This window comes from Triturus cristatus, chromosome 11, assembly GCF_964204655.1.
Source record: "Triturus cristatus chromosome 11, aTriCri1.1, whole genome shotgun sequence".
Lineage (NCBI taxonomy): Eukaryota > Metazoa > Chordata > Amphibia > Caudata > Salamandridae > Triturus > Triturus cristatus.
The window spans coordinates 889,426,935-889,452,419 of record NC_140594.1 but is presented as its reverse complement, the minus strand read 5'-3'; the positions used below and the strand labels follow the sequence as shown (position 1 = coordinate 889,452,419).

The following is a 25,485-nucleotide window of genomic DNA, read 5'->3' as shown; positions in this document are numbered from 1 at the left end:
CAAACCTAGTATCCAAGACATGATTTGCTATCTTTTCCATCTACGGAAGCCAGGCCTCACCTACACTTCCATACTGGTACTTCTAGCTGCCATTGCCACGTACATGCAAAACAGGGAACACTCCCTCTTTCACATCCCAATCATCAAATCATTTTTGGAGGGTCATCCCTCCCTGTGTTCCCCTGTCCCACCCATGTATGGAACCTGAATGTGGTCCTTACCAGACTCATTAGTCCTCACTTTGAGACATTGTACTCTTGTCCTTTGCAGTTCCTTTAATGGAAAGTAGCTTTCCTCGTAGGCATAAACTCCCTGTCACATTAGTGAGCTGCAGGCCCTTAAACCTCCAAGAGCCCTTCATATAAGTTCACAGGGACCAGGTTTTTTTCAGAACCAACCCAGAGTTCTCTTCTCTTGCAGGGGATTTCCATTTATATACATAAGCGCTGAATAGTCCTGCCCACGAGTGGGAACCCCGGAGCAGTTATTATATACATTTATAAATATAGCTTCTTAAGTGTAGATTTTCGCCTTTCTTAAGGAAGGCCTGCAAAGACACTTAAGAGAGAAAAAACGATTATGCAGCCTATTTACCTAGGCTAAAAAGGGGCCAGAATAAAGTAATTTTCTGATAATTGTTGTGCCAAACAGTAGAAATATTCCTCACAAACTCTTTTTTTATGATGAAGATGGAGGGAGCAGGACAGAGTAGCCTCGTAGGCTGCTATTATGTCTAAAAAACATACGGTGCCTTTAAGAATCTTGACACCACCAGTATTCCATCATGCACTGCAGTCGGCAGTTACTTCAGTTCTTTTTTAAGGCTCCCGCTGACAGGACCCTGGACCATTTGAGCTCAACCAAAATTGTTTTTTCTTCAAAATTCGTAACTGAATTTGACTAATTACTGTTTCACTCTACATTTTTTGTCCCTCCCTGTCTTTTTGTGTGTTTTCCTGACAGGAATTACAGGGAATTTGTATGAAAAATGCCATCTCTTTTTGACAAGTGCCCAGCCTATGGGAAAAAAACAGCCAAGACAGATCCACATGATGTGTGTAGAATCTGCCTTCCAGAAGACCATGTTCCTGAGTCTTGCCATCACTGCAGGAACTTTTCCAGGTGCACCCTCAGAGACCATGAGAAGATTCGTCGTCATGGAACAGAGGAACGGAAAAGGCTATAATCTCAGTCTGAAGGTGGGACCTCAGGGCATGGAGAGGGCCAGACCTCTACCAGGTCTGTTACCAGCCTCTGGTTGACGTGCCAAGAATAAAATGGCACAAAAACGTCATGGTCGACTTTGAGGACATCGACGTCGAGGAGAGGCATGGCACCAACCTGTTCGCTGTCTATTCAAGGTACGATGTCGAGCAAGTGCCAAAGATCAGCGTCAAGGCCAGTACTATCGATGTTGTCCTTTTCTTTGTTGACCCATGGGTCCAGTTTGGCGTCCCGTTCCAGGTCGCTGTCGTGGCACCGACGAAGATCGACCATCGAGGCATGTAAGGTTGACGTTGAGGCATACTCCGATGTCACAGCGCCGTCGATGTTCATGGTTGAAAAGTAGTGTTGAAATTGAGGCATCTAGGTTCGTCGACGTCGCACTCTTTCAACGTCTTCCAGACTACACGGGGCTAAGAAAAAAAGAAGCCACATTTACTCCTCACCAGACTTGGAGTATTTGAGAACGTGTTCTCCATCTTCCAGTGTTCATCCAGCTTCTTCACCTCTGCCACAGCCTCCACCACCTCCTCCGCCACCTTCAGTCTCCTCCACCACAGGCGCCAGTTACACCATGGGGTTCACGACCTAGATCGCTCCACCATTCTAGGCGCCTTCATTATCACAGCTCACGGCATGCTTTGGCTTCTTCTAGAAGTTCCCATCGTCTTCGTCCTCATCCCTCACGGACAAGATCTTCACGTCTACTGGAAGTCATTCACCAACATTGTCAGACTCTCTCATTCGAATATAGGACATTAAAACACCTGCAATTACAACGCATGCTTTTACAACGCAGGCTTTACATCGCAACTACCATTACATTGCATGCCATTACGACACATGCCATTACAACGCATGCCATTACAAGGCATACCATTACAATGCATTATACACTTAGGGCAAACAGTAGGGCAGGTCTTGGATTGTGTAGGGGTAAAAATTACTATTCGCACTCCAGTGATTGCAACAGTAGGATAAGTTTTGGATAGTGTAGGGTTAAAAAATTACTAAGTGTTGGATAGTGTAGGGGTAAAATGTACTATTCCTACTCCAGTGAGTGCAACAGTAGGGAAAGTTTTGGATAGTGTAGGGGTAAAAATTACTTTTCCCATGTACCCCAAAACCCATACCCAACCTAATACTAAAAAAATCTCCATTACTTACCTTATATTGCATTGTAATGTTATGCTTTGTAATGGCATGCGATGGTAAAGGCATTTGCGTTGTAACAGTTGCGTTGTAAAGGTAGGTCGTTGTAATGACTACGTTGTAATAGAAATTTCCCTCTCATTCCACGTATTTCACCGGTGGACTCTGTCATTGCATTTCAAGAGGTCCTTATGAGAGGAGCGACGAAGCTCAATATTCCTTTGTCGACTCCAACAGCACCAATCATTTTCAAGACCCTGCAACAGAGATTAGTAACTTGACCCTGGTTACCCCTAGTGACGGGTCTTCTTGAACCAGCTATGGAGCTCTGTTAATACGGCACCCTCCAGGCTCCACAAAAAATATCATCCTCTGGAGCAGGATCCAGATTTTCTCTGCAGAGATCCTACACCAGACTCTGTGATCCTTGTGGCGGCAAAGAAACAAATTGCCACTACTCCTTCTGACAAGGAAAGTCGGAAGTTGGATTCTGTCGTTGGAAAATGTGCGGGACTTCAGCAACTTCCATCAAAGCAGCTAGCGGCACTGCCTTACTAGGCAGATAGGACAGGGCACTTTAGGAGTCCATGAACAAGTTTGTCGAACATTTCCCTAGGAAAAAGAGGGAAGACTTCATGGAGATCCTAAACGTTGATTCTCACCAAAATATTCAAAAGGGAGGGAGGGGGATACCCAGGTTTTCCAATACTTTCCACATTTTCTCCTGAGGGACAAGATCAAAAGCTGTTTGCAGGTCTACAAAAGCTACATCCAGCGTTCCCCCAAAGAGAGATGCCTCACACCAATATCAACACAAGAACCGGAGGACCTGATCCAGCTTGTTCTAAAACCTGCCTGGAAGTCAGATAAAATACTCTCCTCAACAATCCAATTTTGCAGGTTGGTCAGTACTTGTTTGCAAAATATTTTTTGTAACAAATGAATCAAACTGATGGTGTGATAATTCACCGGGTTTGCCAATCACCCGTCTTATGGATTTGCAGGATTTTGGAATCTTACGACACAACAAGATGGCATTCGATAAAATATATGGGCCCCACACCACTGTATTGGCTTTGTATAATCATTTGGGATCCGGACCCGGGGCACTGCACGAGTTGATGGCATTTAGGGTCTCAGAGTAAAAGCAAGGGTATTAGTCTCGTTCTGGACAGAGACATATTAACTCAATTTATCATCCTCTTCTGTTGCTCCTCTATTTGAGTATAACTTATTAAAATGACAAATCCAGTCATCTGGTTGGACACCAAAGTATAAAGCAGTTTATATACAGTTTGTGCATTTAGATGCCAAACGCCAATAAATGTGACTATCCTTTGAAATCATAGCTTCATGAAGGGTTAGCCACAGTTTGTCCTTACACTCCTTTGGTCTGTGCAAGGTCTGCCATACCTGGCCCTGCAGTTAATTAGATTATTGCATATATTGGATTTCACTGCCAATAACCGCTCACTTTTTGCTCACTTCATATTCATTCACATCAACATCAGTACAAAGATTTTGACACTCAATTACTGCTTCATTGTTATGTGTCAAAGGAGTTACAGGCTTACATAACAATACTGTATCCGAATGCGTTTGTTCCGGTGACAACCCCTTTCCCCTCTTGGCTTTGTGAACCATTCTAGGAATGTGCTTAGAGACCATGGCTGGGGTTGAAATGTCTCTTGATGGTAGAGGAGGAGTTGCAATAGCCCCACTCTCCGTGATAAGATTGTCAATTCGGTTGAGTGCACAGTTCCCAGCGGTCGACGGCAGAGGCTTCTTTTTACTTTTAAGGATAGAGCCATCCCTTTTTTCCTTTTTCCCATAGGGGTGTTACAATACTTTATTTAACAGAAGTTCCACTGTGGCGCCTATGTTTTTATTAACCTTGACAAACGCACAATATAGAGCCCCACAGACTTTATCCAAGGTTGGCGCCACACCCCAGTCTCGCCAACGCAAACTGGTAGCAGCGTCCAAAGCCACGACTTGCCCACGCTGAGCCTGTAGCTTATAACAGCTCGGGGATGACTAAGACACCAGACTGAGGGCCAGAACACAAAATTGTGCACCAGGAGCAGGAGGAATGCTAATAAAACTATCTAACCCTCAAGTTCAGAAGAACACGACTGACCAGCAGGATTTGTCCAGTCCATTAAGCCCATAAAATCTGCAGCATATGACAGCACACAGCAGCAGTGTCTACTTAACTCTCCTGGCCTTGCAAGCACCGCCTCCACCTTCACAGCTGACCAATGACCGTAATATAAAACCCGTTAACCACAGGTGTCAGAACAGCCTGTAGGCATTGGCAAAAGCCGAGATCAACAGAGTGGCTGCAACTATATCTGCATCAACCCAACATGTGGTGGCTAGTGGCTGTGACTGTTAAAGACTGATGCAGACTGTTACAGTCCAGAGAAAGGTTGAAGAAGCCTGAAGAACTGTAGAACTGAAGTTCACACCCAGCCCAGGCACCCGACTGGTTGGAAAATAGTACAGATGATGTGATTGTTGCAGCAAGTCAGTCTGGGTCGGTGGCCAGAGGGACTTTAATTAGATGCATTTAACATATTGGTCCTCAAGCTCAGGACAGACAAAATAATCTCAGGATGCAGACAGGAGAGGGCTAAAGGGGCTAAAGCGAGCTGCGCCAGGGGCTGCCACTTACCAAACTTTATGCCAGCACCCCGGTCTGTCACAGACCTGAGACCTCTCACCCCTGTGAGAGGACCGAGCACAGTGACTGGATGGTGGGTACAGCTAGAGCCTTGGCAGTGGCATCAAAGCATTAGCTCCCCCCCCCCCCCTCATTAAACTGATTCTGAAATGTGGTATTGAATGGACAGCTGAACCTCAGTGGTGAACAGCGATTGAAAAATCATAAATCATGGCTCAGCAGCCAATGGTCCTGCTCCTCACTATCCTGGCATGTGCTGTGTGCAGCATTTGTGGGCAGACATGAGCTGCCGTCAGGGAGAGGTCTCCGGACTCTGCAGGGGACGGCGTCTTTAAAGCAAAGTTGTGTAGCTTGATACCCATCAGGTCAAGACTACGCAAGTCGAAAGTTTCCCTTGACAGCAGGACTATCAAGGCATGCAAAACCTGCTCGATACAGTGGGAGGGGTGACCATGTCTCTTGAAACAGACCCATGTCAAAATTATTGATAAAAGCACACAATACTGGATTAGTTAGTTTATCTCACAGAGCTGCCACATTCCAGGAAATAAGGTGCAGCTTACTTGAGTGACCCCTAGAGCTGGAGCAAGTAACATCAAGGGGCTGATGCATCCTCCGAAGACAACTGGTCCCTAGAGGAGGAGGAAGAGTGGTCCAGAAATCTACCCCATGGGCCTAGCAAATCAATTGAGCGTTTACAGCGGGTCAATTTTTTGGGCCCAGCTTTGAGGTGAAGTATTATGTAATCTAGTATTTAATTTATGCTTGTTCCACCACATACAAACCATCCTGGTAGTTTGGCTTATATAAAATTTCCTCCATCTGTCCATGTAGCCTCTACCTGCTACCTCCAACCATCTGTCTTTGTGTTGGCCCTGTGGCTTTTGAACTCTCACTTACATTTTTCTGACTTTTGTTGTTTGAGTTGTATTACAGATGTGATATTCCTTTGTGTTGCCCTCTCTCACTCCATCCGTGGTGCCTTTACCTGTTCGCGCACTCTGCCTCACATCTCCCTCCATCCTCCTTCCCTGTGGATTTTGATTCACTCCGGTACCATACCATACCATACAATACAATAATAGGCCATACCATACCTTAGTATACAATGACAGGCCATACCATACTATATAATGACAGACCATATTTACTATAAAATGACAGACCACACCACACTATACAATGACAGGCCATACCATACCACCCTGTACAGTGACATACCATACCATACTATACTATACAGTGCACAGCAGCTGCTCTGTTGTTCAACAGGGTTAAAAAACATTGACAAAGCCAATACATACCGCATAGGTGAGACCTCTTGCTTTGCCAGTGTTTTTTCTGAAAACTTTGAAGACTTGTTTCCCTGTTAGAATATGTGTTATCCGTTGTTGGCTTAGATGTTATCCAAGGCTGCAATACTTTCAGTTTTTTAAATCCTGATCTTTGAAGTTAAATGTTAGATGACATGTTATGTCTCCAGAGAGCAAGCCATGAAAAGTCAGTTGAGCTTATTGGGTACTAAGCTTAATGATCACCTCTTTCTGTAAGCAAGGTACATACACTATAGAAATGCCCTTGTTTGTGGGAGACGAATAGTTTTCCTTATTTTCTTTAGTATTGGATTGATTGACAGCTGGATTCCCCAGAGCATCTGGGAGTGTATCACCGGGATATTTGGAGTATTTGCTCTGTATTCTTGTCATAAATCTCTCCCCTTAGCTGGCCAGTCAGATTTGATAAGGTCGAGCTTTTTTTTTTTTTTTTTTTTTTAGTACTTACTGGTCCGTTCTGCGAGTGAACGTGAGTTGGAAAGGAACAGGTGTTCTGCTCATTCAGAAAGTGAATGATCAAGAAAGATGCATTTAAATCTTGTTTGTATCTTTACACATGTGCTGTCTGTTCAAGGACAGAGGTCAAATGTCAGCTTGTCTTTTTATTCAGTGCTGCTTATCTTATCCTGGAAAATGGTGTTTACTTTTCTTTCTCTTACTGCAATCATAGAATCTTGTAAAGTGTGCTGTCTGACCATCATTGTGAAACAAAAAGCTGTCAGTTTGTTTTCTAACACATAACATTTAAATAGTTTGTAAATGAATAGTACAAACATGTCAACATATATCAGGAATTAGAAAATCATTCTTTCTGTAAACCAGTCAGAACACTTTACTTGGTTCATGTGCCGGTGACAAATATTTGCACAAACTCGAATTCCAAATATTATTGTTTGTACACTATATAGTTTTATCAGTAAAGTGGGAATTTATCTGGCCGTTTCAAATGGAAAATGTGTGACTGTAAAAGGCGGTGTGCTACCACTTCATGCTTTAGTTATATATTTATTAAAAATGAGTTTTTAAAAATGAACTGTCAAACATTCCTGTCCCCGCCTTGACGACAATGCTGTTAATGAACTAAGAGGCAAGTCCGTGTTTGTGTATCCTATATGTGGCTCGATTTGTATTGCATATGGCGCAAAAGTTAAGTCTATTAAATCCAACAAAATAATTTTTTGAACAGACATGCTGAACTCTCATATTTGATGGCATTCACATATGTGATAATGGCGGCTCGGTGAATTAAAATATTTGCCCAGGATCACATAATTTGAGACCAGTTTATGGGTCAAGAGCATTACGTTTAGGTTGTGTAGATTATTTAAGTCACTAGACCTGCAGGTCCACTAACATTTTTTATGTTTTGTTTAGGTCTGTCTTGTAAGTAGTGATTGTAGCAGAGTAAGGTGGGAGGTAGGACCCTCTGCTTAATTGCTTCATTATTTTAGAATGTACATTTTATGTAAATGTAAGACTTTATGTCTGATTACCCTTTAAATTCTCTGGATTACCCCTCTGCCACTATTAAAATGTGTTCAGTCCACTTTCGTTGATAATGAGGAGAATCCTAATTTCATTAATGTTGATCCCTGTATTAGAGGGTCATATTGATTAGAAAATATGTTCTGCTATAGGGCTGCCCTTCTGAAATACATAAGGCATGGCTGCTGCTGTTATAAGTTAGATCTCCAAGTATTTAGCGTTCACGTCACATACTAACCACTTAGAATCAATGCACCCTGAAGGAATATGTAATCTAGCACTTGATTTCAGGACATCACACTTTTAGAATATACATTCACCTAGCCTGTATAACGTCATCCCGAAGAATGAACCTATTTTAAAAGTTTTTCTGCATGATTGTTTTGTTCTGCATTTATGTTTGAGATAGATCTTATTACCTGTGATTTGCTGCAAGGATTACAGTTCTGGATTGTGTGCTCTAGGGAAAACTGGAAATAGTAAAATGCTTCTGTAGTTTTACCTCAGTAGATTGGTAATATGTTTAATTTTCTACCATAGGTCCAGGTCTAGCAATCAGAGTAATATGTGCTGAAGAACCTTTCATCTGCAAAGACTTTGCTGAGACCAACAATATATTGAAAATAGTAGCAGATTTTTCTGCAAGTGTTAAAAAGGTAAGTCGACTCTTGTTCGTAACATTTGAACAAACCCAAGACAGCCAGTGTACTAATTATTAAACTGCGTTAAATGTGTGGTTATGTGTTTTGTAGGTACAGGTGTAGCAAATAATTACTTTATACCTAGATCCAAAGCACAGTGATTTCAATTAAAAGTTCAGAATAAATCCGTAGCAAGAATGCTTTCCCCAGTGGAATTGATCGTACTCGTAGCTCTGCTTGTGCCTTGTTTCTGGAGTGGAATCAACTGAACATGGGCTGCAGGTGAGCTTGAGGGTCGAGGTGTGTATTGTCCGCGAGGAATATTCGTCTTTTTTATGTTTGACTTAATACTGGTTATTTAGCCATTTATCACTTACTCTATCACTGTTTACTGGTGTGTGTAGCTGCCACTACTAAAGTCGTTAATTTATAGGCACATCGAGAGTTCTACTAGGGAATGGGGATTAGGATTACAATGAATGACCCTGGCAGAGCGAACACAGCATTTTCGCTGTGAGAGGTCTTTTGATACATCTCATTAGTACAGTTTAGGTCCTGTGATTGTTATTTTGATCTCTATTGGCTTTAGCATAGTAGCAAAGACATAGGGGTCGAGTGTGGTCGAGACATAGGTCTCTTGTGGGTTGCCGAATAGGTATTTTGGTAATTCTACATATTGTTTGTAAATTATGCAATCATTTTAAAATCTGATTTTTGTGAGATCATTTTTTTGGTTTGTGTGAATACGCTTTTGTGAAGTTAAGTGTTGGGTTTTTAGTTTTGTACATATATATATTTTTTTTATAAGTAAATTGGAGAATTAACTTCCCAGCCTTCCTGTTTTTTTACCAAGTTCTGGATTTTGACACTGTTATGAAACAAATGTTGCACATTCACTTAAATTTTTTGCGAGTCTCTCCTAGTCAAATTATTTCACGCACCAAGGCTGTTTCGTTTGAGGTCCAGTATCATGGTGCTTTGTAACCCTTTTAGTCTGTACATTAGATAGAACTGAAAATACGTTAATATTAAAGTTGTGCATTATGGACTGCAACACTCAGGTTAGGGTGTTATCTTTATGGAAACTTCATTGCAGAGTGCAGTAATTTGGTTTTTGAGACCATTTCTTTCTGCTGACTTGGAATTGTCTGAGAACCACAACTACTATAAATAGTGGCAGATCCAGGGGAAAAGCAGTAGAACCTGTAAGTCCCGACTATACAGAATAGGGAGGACCTGTTTATTTCTCAGGTAAAGCCGAGCGAAGGAAAAGACTTGCTTCAAGCTTCTGATGAAATCATATAGAACATGGGATTGATACTATGATAGGATGCGATGAGTAACAGATTAGTCAGCTAATGGAACAGACCCCCTCCCCTCCCCCGTCATCTGAACTACTAGCAACGTAAATAGACAGACTAGCAGATTGGGAGCCTGGAGAAATAAATGTCAGGGATAAGCCTCATGGATGAATTAAGTGAGAAGCGAAGATCAATACAGCTTCCATCCAGACAAATGCTGGCAGCAAAATTACACAACTAGTGCTTCCATTTAACCAATGCCGCCGACCTTTCGATCCCAATAAATAGCAATTCAGCCCAGACTGTAATTGGCGACAGCCAACCCATACTAAATCAATGGAGATAATCAAGCAAGGAGAAAAATGTAATGAGGAACTGGTGTCTTGGCTTTTCATTGGAAGACGAATCCGATACTAATAACCAAATCTCAGCAGTCCATAACTGATAAGTTATATGTTTAATTCCAAATAACAAAGGCATCCCTTAATGTGTGTCAACCAAACTTATGCAGCTGCTTGAGATGATGCCTGCGATTTATGATTACCTTTATTTGAACTTCCTTGTCTTTAGTAAGCTTCTCTATGGACGTACATTATTTTCATGACTATTCCATAACGTTATGTTAAATGTATCTGCATCTTTCTGCCCTGTATGCCCACCTGCAAAACTGGGACACTTATTTCACATCCAACAAATTCCTCTTATCTTTTTGTTCTTAACTTGAGATCGATATAAGAGGTACTGTTGTGCGTTTTGAGGTTTATATAGAAGCTTTTTATATTTCAGGTTTGAGCAAGGGTTGCTGATAACTTTGGCAACACCTACTAATATGGGTGAGGAGTTGGCGCTTGTGAAATTGGTTTGCTGTAGATAAAAGATCAGAGATCTATTTCTGTCCAAGGGCAACTGGTCCTTGGACTGAAACCAGCCAAGCTAAGTTAGACTTCTTGAACCACCTAGAGTCACTGGCATTTTATTTGCTTTCCTCTTTTTTTTTTTGTGCTCCATCATTAACTTTAACAAGTAGATGCGAGATATTGGCAGCATGCAGATTGTAATGCAGTTGTGTAATGAATACCTAGACGAGCAAAAGCTGCGCAGTAGACTGTTAAAGCCTTATTATGTATGAATAGCGCAGTGTGACTAATGCAGTTTAATTTGGCTGAACTAACAGGCTTATGGAGACATGAACAGTGGAATTAATTGTAAAGTCAATAAACTGGCAAACTTAACACTTAGCCTTGTTCTGTATCTTTTGCTACCATGCACGTACATATGGAATAAATGTAATGGACTGGTAGGGCTTGGAGCTCAATACCCTAGTCACAACAGTGATATACGGGAAATTTGTCCTACCCTTCTTATACCTAACATCTCAAGCCATACATGTCCTGCCTACCCTCCTTCAGTGCGCTCTGAGCTGTCAGAGCTAACCTCTTACCAAGTCCTCTGACCCTGACTGGGAGCAAAACAGTCATTTCTGAGTGTATGGCAGCTTCTGTTTGACAGGTTTTGTGGTGAACCCGGCTTCAGTCTCCCATGACCATCGTGCAGTGGTGCAACAGAGGGTAGACGGGTACCAGAACATCTGGAGTCCCGCATTGTCAGGGGTTCGATGAATGGATTGCAAGGAACCGACAAACAGCTGCCAGGTGTGAGGGAGGACCACAGAGTAGGGTGGAGCAGTAGCTATGCTGAATGTTTACCACCTGCATCCCCACCCACAGTATGCATGTGCCTACGTGGCATGCTCCTTGTTCAGTAAAGTGTGGTTTTTTGGGTGACCACTTCTAGAGTTTGTCCCGCTTGCAACCAGAAAAGCATATACATTGACCCCTCTCACACTGTACGCTGCTTTTCACTGAGAGTTTCGTCACCCCTTAAACATTTTCTTCAAAGAACTGCGTTTGGAAAATTAAACAACAAAAGGACAGACCTCCTACTATAACTGCAACATCTTGCCGTCTAAAGCACTATCTGCAGCCTATTACTCCTGCAGTACAGCCTGAAGATAATCACTACCTTCCTATAGATTAAAATATTATGATAAGAATTAATTATTGGGGAGATGGTTTTTGGAGGAATGAGGTAATTCCAGAGGTCCTGACCATTTTTGTCCAAACGATTTTGCCATCTGGTGAAATTAGCAACTTTCAGGTTGCTAAAGTTTAATGACCAGAGAGAGACTGAAAAGGGAACAAGTTTACAATAGAGGACTCTACACAACCAGACAAAAGCGTCGACTATTCAAATCATAGACCAAGTTTGAGAAGCTAGCGTAGTGCTTTTAAATCCCTATTATACAATTTCAGTTAACGGAAAATGAAATAGAAAATATAGCTCTCCTAAATTACCAGTCAGTGACATGCCTGCACCATAAATACCAATGTTCTTTTGGTCCCCGCATTCTCAATTTAGTTAATTCAGCAGCGAGGACTGCTGCCAGATAAAACATGTGTAAACCCAGATTCATTATGCGGAGTACTTCTACTTCAAGAGGGTAAAATCCAGGAACTGGAAAACAAACGATCAGGCACTCCGTCCTTAGCCAATAGGATAACACATTCAGCTGTATTCATGGCAGGATGTACAGATATACAATACCTTTAGATCACGTTCTGCTGGAGACAAAATTGGCATGTTGGTAGACTGTCATCAGGCCTCAAACTATTTATAACAAGCATTGGCATAGCCAATAGGTCTCGCCTTTGGGACCTTATAAGTGTTTAGCCATGCAACAGTTGCATAACTAAATACTTCTAAGGTCCCAAAAGCGAGACCTATTGGCTATGCAAAGCGGCCGTGCGGCCGCGAAAGTGAAAGTGATCGCGATCGTGATCACGATCAAACATCAAAGCGGCCGTGTGGCCGCGAAAGTGAAAGTAATCGCGGTAAAGAGCGTCGCGCGCGCCCGTGCACATGCACTGTAGCTCTAGGCTGGCCTGGTAGCACTTTTTGGAGCCCTCTCAATAAGTCTCGCTAGACCAGCGCATGCACTGGGTCAGGCGAGACCTAAAAAGGACGAATGGATGTGATAAGATCTGGTGTCATCTGAAGGGAGTAGGTCTTCACAGACAAAACGTCTTACGATCTTCTGGATTCAGGCTTGAGGGACATTACTAAGATGAAGGTAGCACCATACCTCATTAATTTTATGACTTGAGTGGAGGTATAGTGACTTTTTACCCCATAACGGGCACATTATTATAGTTTTTAGGTTTTGCTTTCTACCCTAACACTAAAACTGCTTTCAGGAGAAGTTAAATGGTTTTAATGAGTAATGTAGGATTCATAACTGAATACATTCACTGTGACGACATCTGATTTATTCAAAAGAAAAAAATCACATTCATGGTGGGAAAAGCAATGGGTCCTCATTGTGAGGATCGCCCATACTAGCAAGGGTCATTTCAGAGGAGATCTTTTTTAACAAATAATCTTGTTAAAGCCGCTTATCTAAAGGGGGACCTATGGTTCCTCTGGAGCCACATTGGCCCCAAGGAAACAATGGCGCTTCCTCATGGGATTCCTTGAGTAAAATGAATGGTAGGTGCACATTGCTGAAATGGTTTCTAATGGCAAGAGGATTTAGGTGCATGACCAAAGGTTAGTCCCCACATTCTGAGGATGCTGAACAATGGTGAATATGGGGGTTGGGTGTTAGGGGATGCACTCAGCAGGTTCTGGAGGGGAACAGGGACAAAGATAATTCCATATTCCCAGCTCTTGCTCCACGGGCTAGGTGCAGGGTGTCCCAACCTGCATGCAGTTCCTGCAGTACATGGCCAGAGGCTACGTGATCTTGAGATTTGAAAGAGACACGTTAGTGATAGATTCCTTACATTAGAATATCCCCAGGTGTCAATCTGAATCCGGAAAAGTTTTTCGTCCGCAGTACCCCTACGCGTCGGTAGGTGACGTTGCAAAGCTCCGCGTACGTCGCTGGCATCGTAAGCACAGAGATGACGTCACGGAGACTACTTAGGCACCACCCATGCGCACTGACGTCAGTTCTTTCTTTTTCCGCGCCAGTAAGCTCAGATCCGGTTAGAGCACGTACCTTAGTCACTTTTTGACTATCTTTTTGAGACTTTTGTCTCCTGTAAGTTTGAGTCTACTCTGGTGCACGTAGGGATGCCTGGTTTTAAGTCTTGTGGGGCCTGCCATCGCAATATGTTGGTGGCGGACCCCCACGACGTCTGTCTCTACTGCCTGGAGAGCGACCACAACTCCATGTCCTGTATGGACTGTTTGGCCATGGACTTGAAGGCCATGAGGGAGCGGTGCCGGAAGCTGTTTGAGGTCCAGCACTCGTCCACCGCCTTTCATGGTCCAGGGGCCGCTCCAGAGAACGCTCGCGGGGCCACCATCTCGCTCCTCGGGCTCCAAGTCTTCACCCTCTGATTCGGGTAAGATACGACACAAAAAGAAGTCAAAGAAGCGTTGTTGCTCTCCGACATCCCCCCGTCGGTCCCTGGATGCGGACGAGGGGGACAGGGAGTCCTGCTGCCTACCCACCTTACCCGGGTCCGTCGGCGACTCCCGTGCAGGAATTTCTTGCTACCTTGGACCGCCTGTTTAGGCCTTGGGCTTCCGCCGGCGCGCCCTTGGGCCCCGCGGTCCCGTGTCAGGATCCTGTCAGGCCGTCGGCGGCGCTGGCCCCAGCCCACAAGATCCTGCGCCGCTGGCTCTGGCCCCAGCCCACAAGATCCTGCGCCGCTGGCTCTGGCCACAGCACCACAAGGTCCTGCACTGCAGGCTCCGGCCCCAGTGCCACCCTTGGCTCTGCCTCCGGCGCCGCAGTGGATGCCATTTGTTCCGCCCCTGCCCAGGTTCCCGGACAATTTTGTCCGTACCTGGGATCCGCATTGGGACACGGCGCCGGTTCGGCCCAGTCCGGTGCCGTTCCCAGCGACGTTAGTTCCTTCCCCGGTCCCTGCCCTGCCGCCGCAGTCTGTCCCACATACGGCAGAGGTGGAGGACGACTGGGAGGGGTCCGAGGACCCTCTTGTTTGTCAGTGTGACTCTGAGCAGGATTGGCCGGACAAGTTAGAGGAGGCCGGCGGCCTTGATCTCTCCTCTGACCCAGGTTTTGCCTCTCCTCCGCCTACCATGGAGGAGGGCGTTTCGTACACGATGGTGCTCCGTCAGCCGCTGAGGTCCTCCACCTTGATCTCCCTACGGTGGCCCTAAAGACTAATCACCTCACTGAGGTGCTCCAGACGGCGCCCACTTCGCCAGAGCCCCTGCTGCCATTTAATGACGCCCTCACTGACCTCTTACGGGGCCCCTGTGGATAAGAATGTCGCCAGGCGTCATCGCCCGGCGCCGAGTGACCCTGCCTTTCTGACCACTCATCCTACACCCGAGAGCCTGGTCATCCAAGCTTCGACGTTCCAGAGTGCCTTTCCCACGGCTCCGCCGGATAAGGACTCTAAGAAATTGGAGCAGTTCGGCAAGCGGTTGTTATTTGCGGCCAGCTTAGGGCTGCGGTCGGTGAACACCTGTGAGAAGTTGGCCTGGCATATGTTGGTCACTAGTTATAGTGGCCACCTTGCACCAGTCCAATTCAACTCTTATGGTAGATAAGTTTAAGACAACCTTTTAAAGAAAGCTATCCTAGTGGTAGCTGTGGAGAGCAGCCTTCAGGCCAAGTCTCTGAGGAATGTAAAGCAGCTTGTTTTACCTTATAATCTCTTGAATTACCAAATGAAAGGACACCACACAAGTATGTATATGAAATATATATGTATTTATTTCTAGACACACTCTACTAATCTCTTTATGAGATTAGAAGTCAGGAACACATTCAAATATCAACGTTTCACAATAAGTTAAGCACAAATATGGCTGGGGCCCTAGGGGCGTACCAGACCATATACTAAAAAAGAGGTTTAGGAAAGTCGACTTGCAGAGGGACAAGGCCTAGGGCCTGTAGAATTGCTAGGGCTTCACTAATTCACCCAAGGCAGGTAAGTAAAAGACCCACGGGAGACGCGTGCAGTGCGAGAACACAGCTGCGGGTTCCCTATTGATTTCAATGGAGCAAGTCGCGGTTGGATTTTTAAAGTTTTAGGGTACTTCGAGGAAGTCTACAAGCAAGCCACTTACAAGGTAAGTAATTCGAGGACCAACACACACTGGGGCACCGGAGTGCACGAGTTACCTCACCCAGGAAAGCCGGGTGCATAGGTGTCTTTTGGTGTCTGGTCACGTCGCTGTTTTCTATGGAATACAAAGAAGATTTGCTGCTTGCGAAGACTGGAGAAGTGTCCGGTGGAATCCAAGACTGGATTCAGGATGAAGCTGACCTGAAAGCAGAAGGAACAGTGTTCACAGTCACTTGCCAGTGACCCGGGGCCAGGAAGATGGATGCACACGGATGTCGGGTGATTTCAGGTGATCAAGGGTGTTTTGACTCTTTGCTCACGAGGACCAGGAGGCATTGAGGATGACCAGCAGCTGGATTCGGAGTGTCCCACGACGTCTGCAGCTTACTGAGGTGTCGGCAACCGGATTGGAGCCAACAAGCCTTGGCAACAGCATGTCTCGTGGAAAGTGAATAAAGTCAATGGTGCAGACCAGCAAGGTCTGAGGGACTCACCCAGCGAGGGTAAGTAAGGGAAGGCCTGGAGCAACCAGGGGAGCCCTTTGGTTCGATCAGAAAGTCTTCAGGGGACCCACAAGCCAACGGGCAAGGGATCGCGAAGACGCCTCGTGAGGAAATGCTTCACAGGATCCCACTGTCACTCGGGACGGGGTAGGCCTCTGATTTTCGGTGCACAACCTGCTGAAGGCTTGGGCCACAAATGGTCCAAAGCACAAGTTCGTAGAACGTTGTGAAGGGGTTGCACTCGACAATAGTACAAGGTACCCGGGTATTGCTGTTCCTTGTCACTCGTGGGGTCCACTCGCCTCAGCTCTGCTGGGGACTCACAATGGCCGTCTAAGTCCAGAAATCCACTTCCGGGGCTGCAGGGACTTTGGACTCCGGCGGGAGCGCGAAAGTTTGCGACCGTTGATTGCAAGATTGGGTGCCTGCCAAGCAGGGGAGTCACTCCTTGACTCCAAGGGAGATTCTTCCGTCTTCCAAAGGTAGTGGAACGTCGAAGGACCAGGATTCTTCTTGTAAAGCGTCATTCAGGGATATCTAGTTTACCATGGCAAGGTTTCCCTATCTTATACTAAAAGAAAGGGAGGGACTAACTTTATGACCACTCCTCTGGGAGGGTCAGGGCAGGGGGTGGTTACACCCACTTCCCTTTGTCCAGTTTCGCGCTAGAGCAGGGACAGGTAATCCCTAAACCGGTTTGAGCTGGCATATGCACAGAGGAGCCTGCGGCTTCCCCAGTGCAGGATTTCAAAGCACTCAAGGAGTGCACCCACCCAGCCCCAATACACTAAATCCTGTCTGGAAGGTGGTGACACCTCCCTGTGACAGGATGCCTATTGTTGGGCCTCCTCCACTGTGAGTTTCAGGCAGCAGCAGGAGGGCAGCCCAGTGTCTGTGCTGGTGGCATCCATTTTGTGATGCCGGGGCTCTTTCAGATTTCTACCGTGTTTCCACAGTAGGTACATGTCTTCCCCTCTAGAAGGGTGGGATCATACTCCCACACCAGTTACTGGTGTGGGGGTATGATTCCAAGTTGTTTGACACCAAACACGACATATTTTGATGCAGTCATTCCAAAGTTAGCATTTACCGCTAGGTTATAATGCACTTAAGAGTATATGGTTTACCCGCATCCACAAACAGCCACAGAGAATAGACTCTGCCAGCTGCAGAGGGGTCCTGCTCATGCAGAGGCACCCCCTCACAATGTAAACCAAGCACCCTGCCCTCAGGATTGATAGGGCCTGCCTTAGGGGTGACTGATAGGTTTATATGTGTGTGTATGGTGAGATATAGGAACCTATACCTCAGTGAGGAGTGCTAACACTACCTCACCCAGGCTGCAGTAGCAGGCCTGTGGTGTCAGATTTAGTCTGCTTCCCAGGGGTGGCATAATACATGCTTCAGCCCCTGGTAGGCCTGTGAAGTACCCATGTCCTTGGTACCTAAGGTACCATATACTAGGGGCTCATAAGGTACCGCAGTATCCAATCACTAGTGCATCTAGTATGCACTCCAAGTTGTTTAGAGAGAACAGAGAGACTGGGGCCCTGATTAGCAGTGACGCAGCCAGACTATAGCCAGAAACCAGTGTTAACATCAGAAAAAAAGTGGGTGCAACATAAGTGCAGATCCTACTCTCCTACAACACCGCATGCCTATTGGGCCGCTATTCCCACGCGGTGTGGGATGCCGTTGCACAGGTGTTGCCTCAGTGTCCTGAAGAGACCCAAGCTGTGCTGTCTCAAACTGTTGCCGAGGGTACAGATGGGGCTAAATTCGCCATTCGGTGCGGTTTGGACACAGCAGACTCACTAGGTAGAGCAATCCCTACGACTGTGGCGTTTTGTCGCCACGCCTGGTTGAGATCTACCAGGTTCTTGCCAGATGTACAAAGCTCACTCATGGACATGCCCTTTGATGGCACTCGCCTGTTTGGCGATAAGGCCGGCAGTGCGCTGGAGCGTTTTAAGGACTCGCGGGCTACGGCCTAGTCCTTGGGTCTTTCCACGAAAAGCCCAGCCACTCCTGGCTTTCGTTCCTTTCGTGGCCACGGAAGGGGCGCCCAGGCACGTTCCTTTAGCAAGCCTGTGCAGAACCAGCCTCAGCGCGGCCAAAGACGAGGTTTCTGCATGGGCGGGTCTGGAAATCAGCGTGGTGGTCAGTCCACCTCCGCCGCTTTTACCTCAAAACCTTCCTAATCTGAGCTTTGTGGGGCACCCCACGCCAGTGGGTGGCAGGATCCGCCATCACCTCCCCCACTGGCACGCTATTACATCGGACAAGTGGGTGTTGAAGATCATCCGCAAAGGGTTACTCCCTTCCCTTTCAGTCTACCCCTCCAGCCATGCCACCTCAGTACCACCGCATATCGGGAGAACACTTGGCAACTCTCCAGCAGGAAGTTAGCACCCTCTTGGCCAAGGGGGCCATCGAGTGCGTTCCTGGGCCAGAAGTAGGGAGTGGTTGTTGTTCCCACTACTTTCTGGTCCCCAAGAAGGACAAAGGGGTTCTGCGTCCCATCTTGGACCTCCGGAACGTCAACCGCTTCCTCCGGAAGGAGAAGTTCAGAATGCTGAGTCTGGCTCACGTCTTGGCTGCCCTCAACCCTGGAGACTGGATGGTAGCGTTGGACTTGCAGGACGCATATTTTCACATTCCCGTCCTGCCGGCCCACCAGCGTTACCTGTGGTTCACGGTAGGCCAGGGGCATTTTCAGTTTGCCGTGCTCCCCTTCGACCTTACCAGCGCCCCTCGGGTGTTCACGAAAGTGATGGAGGTGGTCGCAACTCATCTGAGCAGGTCAGGGGTGTCAGTCTTCCCCCTACCTCGACGACTGGTTGTTGAAGGCGGGCTTGCCCCAGGCAGTCTTCTCCCACCTTCAGACTATGGTCGACCTCCTGCTTTTGCTGGGGTTCTCCATCAACGTGCCGAAGTCGCACCTGAGTCCCTCTCAGCAGCTCCCCTTTATCGGATCGGTTCTGGATTTGACGCGGTTTCGGGTTTATCCTCCCGAGCAGCGAGATATACAGGCTATGATTCCGATCTTTCATCCTCTATCCCGGGTTTCAGTCAGGATGACCCTCCGGCTCCTGGGCTTGATGGCCTCCTGCATCCTGCTAGTGCAACATGCCAGATGGCATATGCGGGCTCTGCAGTGGGACCTGAAGTTCCAGTGGGTGCAGCATCAGGGCAACCTGTCCGATCATGTCCAGATCTCAGAGGGCACTGTACGACAATTGCAGTGGTGGCTCATGTATCGCGATTGGTCCAATGGCAGATCCCTCTCCCTTCCCCAACCGGAGCACACAGTGGTGACGGATGCGTCCCTCCTGGGATGGGGAGACCACTTGGGAGAGGCGGAGATCAGGTTTCTGGTCTCTGGCGGAGTCCCGGCTCCATATCAACCTTTTGGAGCTTCGGGCGATCTGACTTGCACTGAAGGCATTCCTTCCCTCTGTCCGGGGAAGTGTGGCGCAGGTGTTCACGGACAACGCCACCGCCATATGGTATTGCAACAAACAGGGCGGGATGGGGTCCTGGACCCTATGTCAGGAGGCTCTGCGCCTCTGCACATGGCTGGAACATCAGGGCATTTCCCTGGTGGTTCAACACCTGGCAGGTTGTAGCGTTCAGGTGCAGTAGGGTTTGCAATCCAGTGGAATCCCAGATGATGAAGCATGCCACCCTGGTGGGTGATGGGATTCTATTCTTTTTATAAGGATTCCCCATACTAATTCAGTTTGATCAGTTGTTGTTAGAGTTCATTTTTTTTTTTTTAGACCAACTGATTTTTCTTGGGTTTTTTGAGGTTCTCTGAACGCCAGGGTGGACGAACTCAGCCGCCGGTGCTTGATGGATCACAAATGGGACTCCAAGCTGTGGGAACCACTACCGAACAGGTGTCTCTACGGGCCAGGACCCTTGGTGGCAGTGTGACTACAAGGCTACCCTATGTATAGAGGTCCCACATGGGGTTTATCCTCTCCTTAATTGGGATGGAGTGATTATATCCACAAATAGTTAGATTTATAATAAGGAGCAGCTATCTGCCCTTGCTGCATAGTAGTGTAGGGAATATCCCTTGTACTTTCTTAATCTTCTAGGGGGCGCACGCCCTGAAGAAAGTCCGTGCACCCTTTATGGGGTAGCAAGGACAGAAACATGTTGGCAATAGGGTCCTAGGACCATAATATCCCTGGAAACCCTCTATTTTTGTTGTTAAAATCAGTGCCAGACCCAAGAATAAAGGGAAACTGGGGTCCGACACAGATTCTTAATCTTTAACCCCCTGGCCAAATATCATTTCAATAAGTGCTCCCTGAGATATTGGTTCAGCCCACCCTGACTTTTAAGCGTCGGGGTGTCCCGATGATAAGGCATGACACCACTAGGGTGTGTGAGGCAATATAATAACAAAAGGACTTGCTTCCTTTCCCACACTTAGGTGGTGTTACACACTTCAGATAGGGTATACCATCGTTCTATTTTGTTTTAGTCAGCTACACATATTGTTTGAAGTCTGGTGAACCACGGGAGTACTTATAGTGACTTAGGATCACAAATGGCGTCTGAACTCGGACGTGGCATGAGGTCTCTTTCAGCAGTGGGGAGAGCCTTGGTTAGATCTATTCGCCACCGAAGAGAACTGTCATCAGTTCTGCGCGTTGGAATTTCTAAGGCGGCACTCGCTAGGCGACTCTTTTCGCCGCGAGTGGAGTTGAGGTCAATTTTACGCCTTTCCGCCTATACCACTTCTGCCCAGAGTTCTGAAGACGATTTGGCGTGACTGGGCTCAAGTCATCCTTGTGGCTCAGGATTGGGCACGAAGATACTGGTATCCCGAGCTACTCAGAATGGCGATCGATCCCCCGATCTGACTGCCTCTTCGGGAGGATCTTCTGTCACAGCAGCAGTGGATGGTCCTCCACCCGAACCTGTCCAGCCCCCACCTACATGCGTGGAGATTGAGCGGCGAGAGTTGACTGCCTTCAAACTTCCTCCCGAAGTCTGTGATGTCATTCTTTCAGCCAGGCGTCCCTCCACTAAAACGGTATTCGCCTGCAGGTGGAACAAATTTGTGGCATGGTGCACAGCAAAGGCTGTGGATCCCCTCTCTGCCCCTCTGTCTGAGGTCCTTCTGTTCCTTCTTTCTTTGGCCCAGCAGGGCTCTTCTTTGGGCACTATCAAAGGTTATCTTTCGGCCATCTCCGCCTTCCTACGGCTTCTAGATTAGCCTTTTCTGTTTGTCAACTGGTTGTTAACCGTTTCTTGAAAGGCATTACGCACACATTTCCTCCCGTGCCGTTCATAATGCCTCCATGGGACTTGAACCTTGTTTTGACATATCTGATATGCGCTCCCTTCGAGCCCCCTTATACCTTTCCTTTGCATCTTCTCACTCTTAAGATGGCTTTCCTGGTAGCTATCACCTCTGCCAGAAGAGCTCCAGGCTCTTTATTCCAAACCTCCTTTCCTTTCTGTTCATCCGGACAAGGTAGTTTTAAGGACCCGTCCTTCTTTCTTGCCAAAGGTTGTCACGCCCTTCCACATAGGGCAGACCATCACTTTGCCCACCTTCTTTCCGCATCCTTCAAAAGAGGAAGAGCGGCTCCACCGTTTGGACCCTAAACGTTCGCTCTCGTTCTATCTGCAGCACACACAACAATACCGGGTGGATGACCAACTCTTTGTTGGCTACGTGGGCGCCAAAAAAGGTTGGGCTGTACACAAACATACCATCTCTCGGTGGGTTGTTCTGTGCATAAAAGCATGTTACTCATTGGCCAAGAAGGAACCTCCTGTGGGGCTGCGTGCCCATTGCACCAGGGCAACAGCAGCCACTACTGCCTTGGGACGCAGCGTTACCTTGCAGGACATTTGTCAGGCAGCTATGTGGGCTTCGCTGCACACGTTTCCCAAGCATTACTGCCTTGACAGTCGAGTCCGGAGAGATGTCTTCTTTAGCCGTTCTGTTCTCTGTGACTTTCTGGTGTAATCTTGTTCGCAGCCCCACCACCGGGGTTGATATTGCTGGGGTATCTATTCTAAGGTAAGGAATCTATCACTAACTTGTATCTCTCAGATGCACAAGTAACTACTGGTGGAACGATATATCTGTAAGAGACATTAGTTAGTGATAGATTCCTTACCGCCCCACCCATCCTCCCCGTTCTGCGTACTGATTCTAGCATTAAGGTCATCCTTTTCAGGGCCCTAGTTTCATGGCACCAACGGTCAGTTTCTTGCATGGCTCTTCGTTCCTGACGCGGAAAGGCGTGTACAGAACTGACGTCCGCGCGCATGTGTGTCGCCTAATTAGTCTCCGTGACATCATCTCGGCGCTTATGACGCCAGCGACGTAGGCGGAGCCGCACGACACCACCTACCGACGCGTGGGGGGGGGGGGTGTGTATTACTGATGAAAAACTTTTCCGGATCCAGTCTGACGCCTGGGAATATTCTAAGGTAAGGAATCTATCACTAACTAATGTCTCTACAGATATATCGTTACACAAGTAGTAACTTATGCGTCAGTACTTCGTGGGATGGTGCTCACTTCTTGTATGCTCCTTTTATGAATTATTTACATGGTGGCTCCAGAGAGCAGTCTTGTCTAGAGGTGTTGTGAAAGTGCTTCTTTGAAGTGGAAACATCTTCCCTCAAGTTGTGTGAAGCTGTGTGGTAGAAGAATCTGAAAGTAAGCTAGGCTGAGGGTAACACTTTGCCTCAGGTAGAATAAGCACTAGTAAATCAGATGCAAGTAACAAGGTGATGTTCTCTTTGTAGCTGAGGGAGGTTCATAAGATAAGATGGATGAAATTCTCGCAGGCCTTGCTTCTCTATGGCACCCAGGAGTGGGGGGAGAGGGTTGTTGCCTGTACATTAATCTTTTGGTGTAAATATTAAATAATAACCCGCCCCTGGTTGTATGGACTTTTGATCTTCTGGCCCTTTGATAGTCGACAAGGAGAAGTAAGGAGCACTCATCTACATTAGTCCAATATCATGTTAAGTAGTAAATGACTTTTTCGCAAAAGAGTGAATGTGAATTGTATTTGAATTTATTGTAGTTTTTCATCTTTTATTCATTGAGTATTAATCTTTAGATCTCCGCTTTAAAAGTTAATATAATCCATCAATCGATATTAGATTATAAAATAGAATAAATTATTAGTTAAAATAACAGTTAATATGGTAATAATACAGAAAGGGTGTTCCATAAGGAACATTCCCTAATCTAATTTAATGTGGACTAATGAGAGAATAAGTGTCAGTTCAGATACCCCTAACGAGTACTAATGCGAGAGGGTCAATTGCACAAGCATGAAGCTTTTGCATCATCAACAGGAAAGTATTCTCATTTTATAATTCAGCAGAAAATCAGTCAAATCTAAATAAGCAGCGCCACATGAAGAAATTAATCAGAAACTCAAATGAGAGTCCTGCTAGCGTCTGGTACAGTAGTCCTAAGTCTAGGCCTGTGTATTAAATTCCGTTCCGCTTGCGGAATTTGGGTAATTTCGCATTACGCGGAGAATGTGGAATTGTCAAATTGTACGATCCGCAGCTTTGCAGACTTTTTTGCTTGTTCGCGCTTTCAAAATGCGTGTTGCAAGATATTTCTCCCCGAGCACGCAAACCGCTTTCATGAACAAGAAAAAAGCATCGCGAACGGGCGGATCAAGCAAGTCCGCATGTTCGCGGAACTTTTGCGTGCTCGCGGAGATTTTTTACCGTTTCGCGGAGCTTTGTGTTGCACGACTACGCAAATTCCGCCTACCCCTACTGAAGACAAGAGAACTGAAAAATTACATTGTTGATAATCTGTGCTCCAGACTGTTCTCCTCCTGACTTATTCTTCCTGTTGCCTCCTCTCCTCCTGGTTTTAACCTTACTATCAGTTGTCTAATTCAAAACAAGTGTCTGTTCAAGAGCTAACAGAAGACCTTTGGAAAATTACAACTTCTGGAAAAGTGAGAAACATTGTGCGCAAACCACTATTAAATGTGAAAAAACAAGCCTTTCAGTGTTAATGCATTATTTTCAATTAATATGGCTCAATATGGCATCCGCAGCTGGGCTAACCTATTTCAGCACTTTTATTTCACATTTAGGCCTATAATATTTAAGTAGGGTTGCCTACTGCAAATTTTGCATTTAGTGCATGTACTTATTTAAACATAGGGTATGCACATTATTATCAAAAAACATTTTTGTTTGCAAGTAAAATTTCGCATCATCAGTGTCCAACACCCTGCCCAGATTCTCCCCCCCCCCGCTACGATGGTTGAAACACCACCTCAATATCATATTCACAAATTAATCTTTGAGTTAATTCTCTACTGAGGCATTTGTTTTATTAGCATCATGTTCACACACAAAATAGACTCCAGGAATAACTGAGTCTCCCCTGTTAACATTTGTGCAGTTCCTCCAAAAACATTGAATGTGTTCAGTTACTTATCCCAATGTGTCTTCCTAAACCGGTTTCTCCTTTTCTAAACACATAATTTTCCATTTTGTCTGTCTAATGGAAATTATGGATAAATCATTTGTTTTAACTTGTGTTTATTAAACATTGTCACAGTATGGTACATTACAGGCTGTTGTATATGGAAATCGTTCAAACTAAGGAATATACATGATCCTAAAGGTGGCAGTGCACTTTAACTAGGTCTCCATATTGAACCTGTGCAGAATGTCGGTGGACTCTGCTCAGTAGCATCATGATAAAATATACAGTTTCACAGCAATAACGCAAATATACAGCGCATTACATCTGGAAATGAACCACCCAAGGAAAAACATATTCTCCAGTATTTGGGGTGTCTTTCATAAATTCACATGCTTGAATATTCCCATTCGTCGAAGTGGGAGTCCCACGGTATATAAAAAGCAATAAGTGTCATGTATATACATAAACATACATAACCACATAATAGCATATATGTGAGAAGTTGGCCTGGCATATGCTGTTCCTAGTTATAGGGACACCTTGCACCAGTCCAATTCGACTCTTATTGATGATAGGTTTAAGACAACCTTT

The 25,485-nt window shown here is 45.9% G+C and overlaps 1 protein-coding gene across 2 annotated transcripts in view; it reads left to right on the top strand.

Moving 5' to 3' along the window:
• GMPS (guanosine monophosphate synthase) overlaps window positions 1-25,485 on the top strand; it is a 591,203-nt gene that overhangs the window by 351,505 nt on the left and 214,213 nt on the right. For both annotated transcript variants that reach the window (XM_085634772.1, XM_085634773.1), the window contains one exon: window positions 8,422-8,537. In XM_085634772.1, coding sequence (XP_085490898.1) covers window positions 8,422-8,537 — 116 coding nt within the window. The remainder of the gene's footprint in view (window positions 1-8,421; window positions 8,538-25,485) is intronic.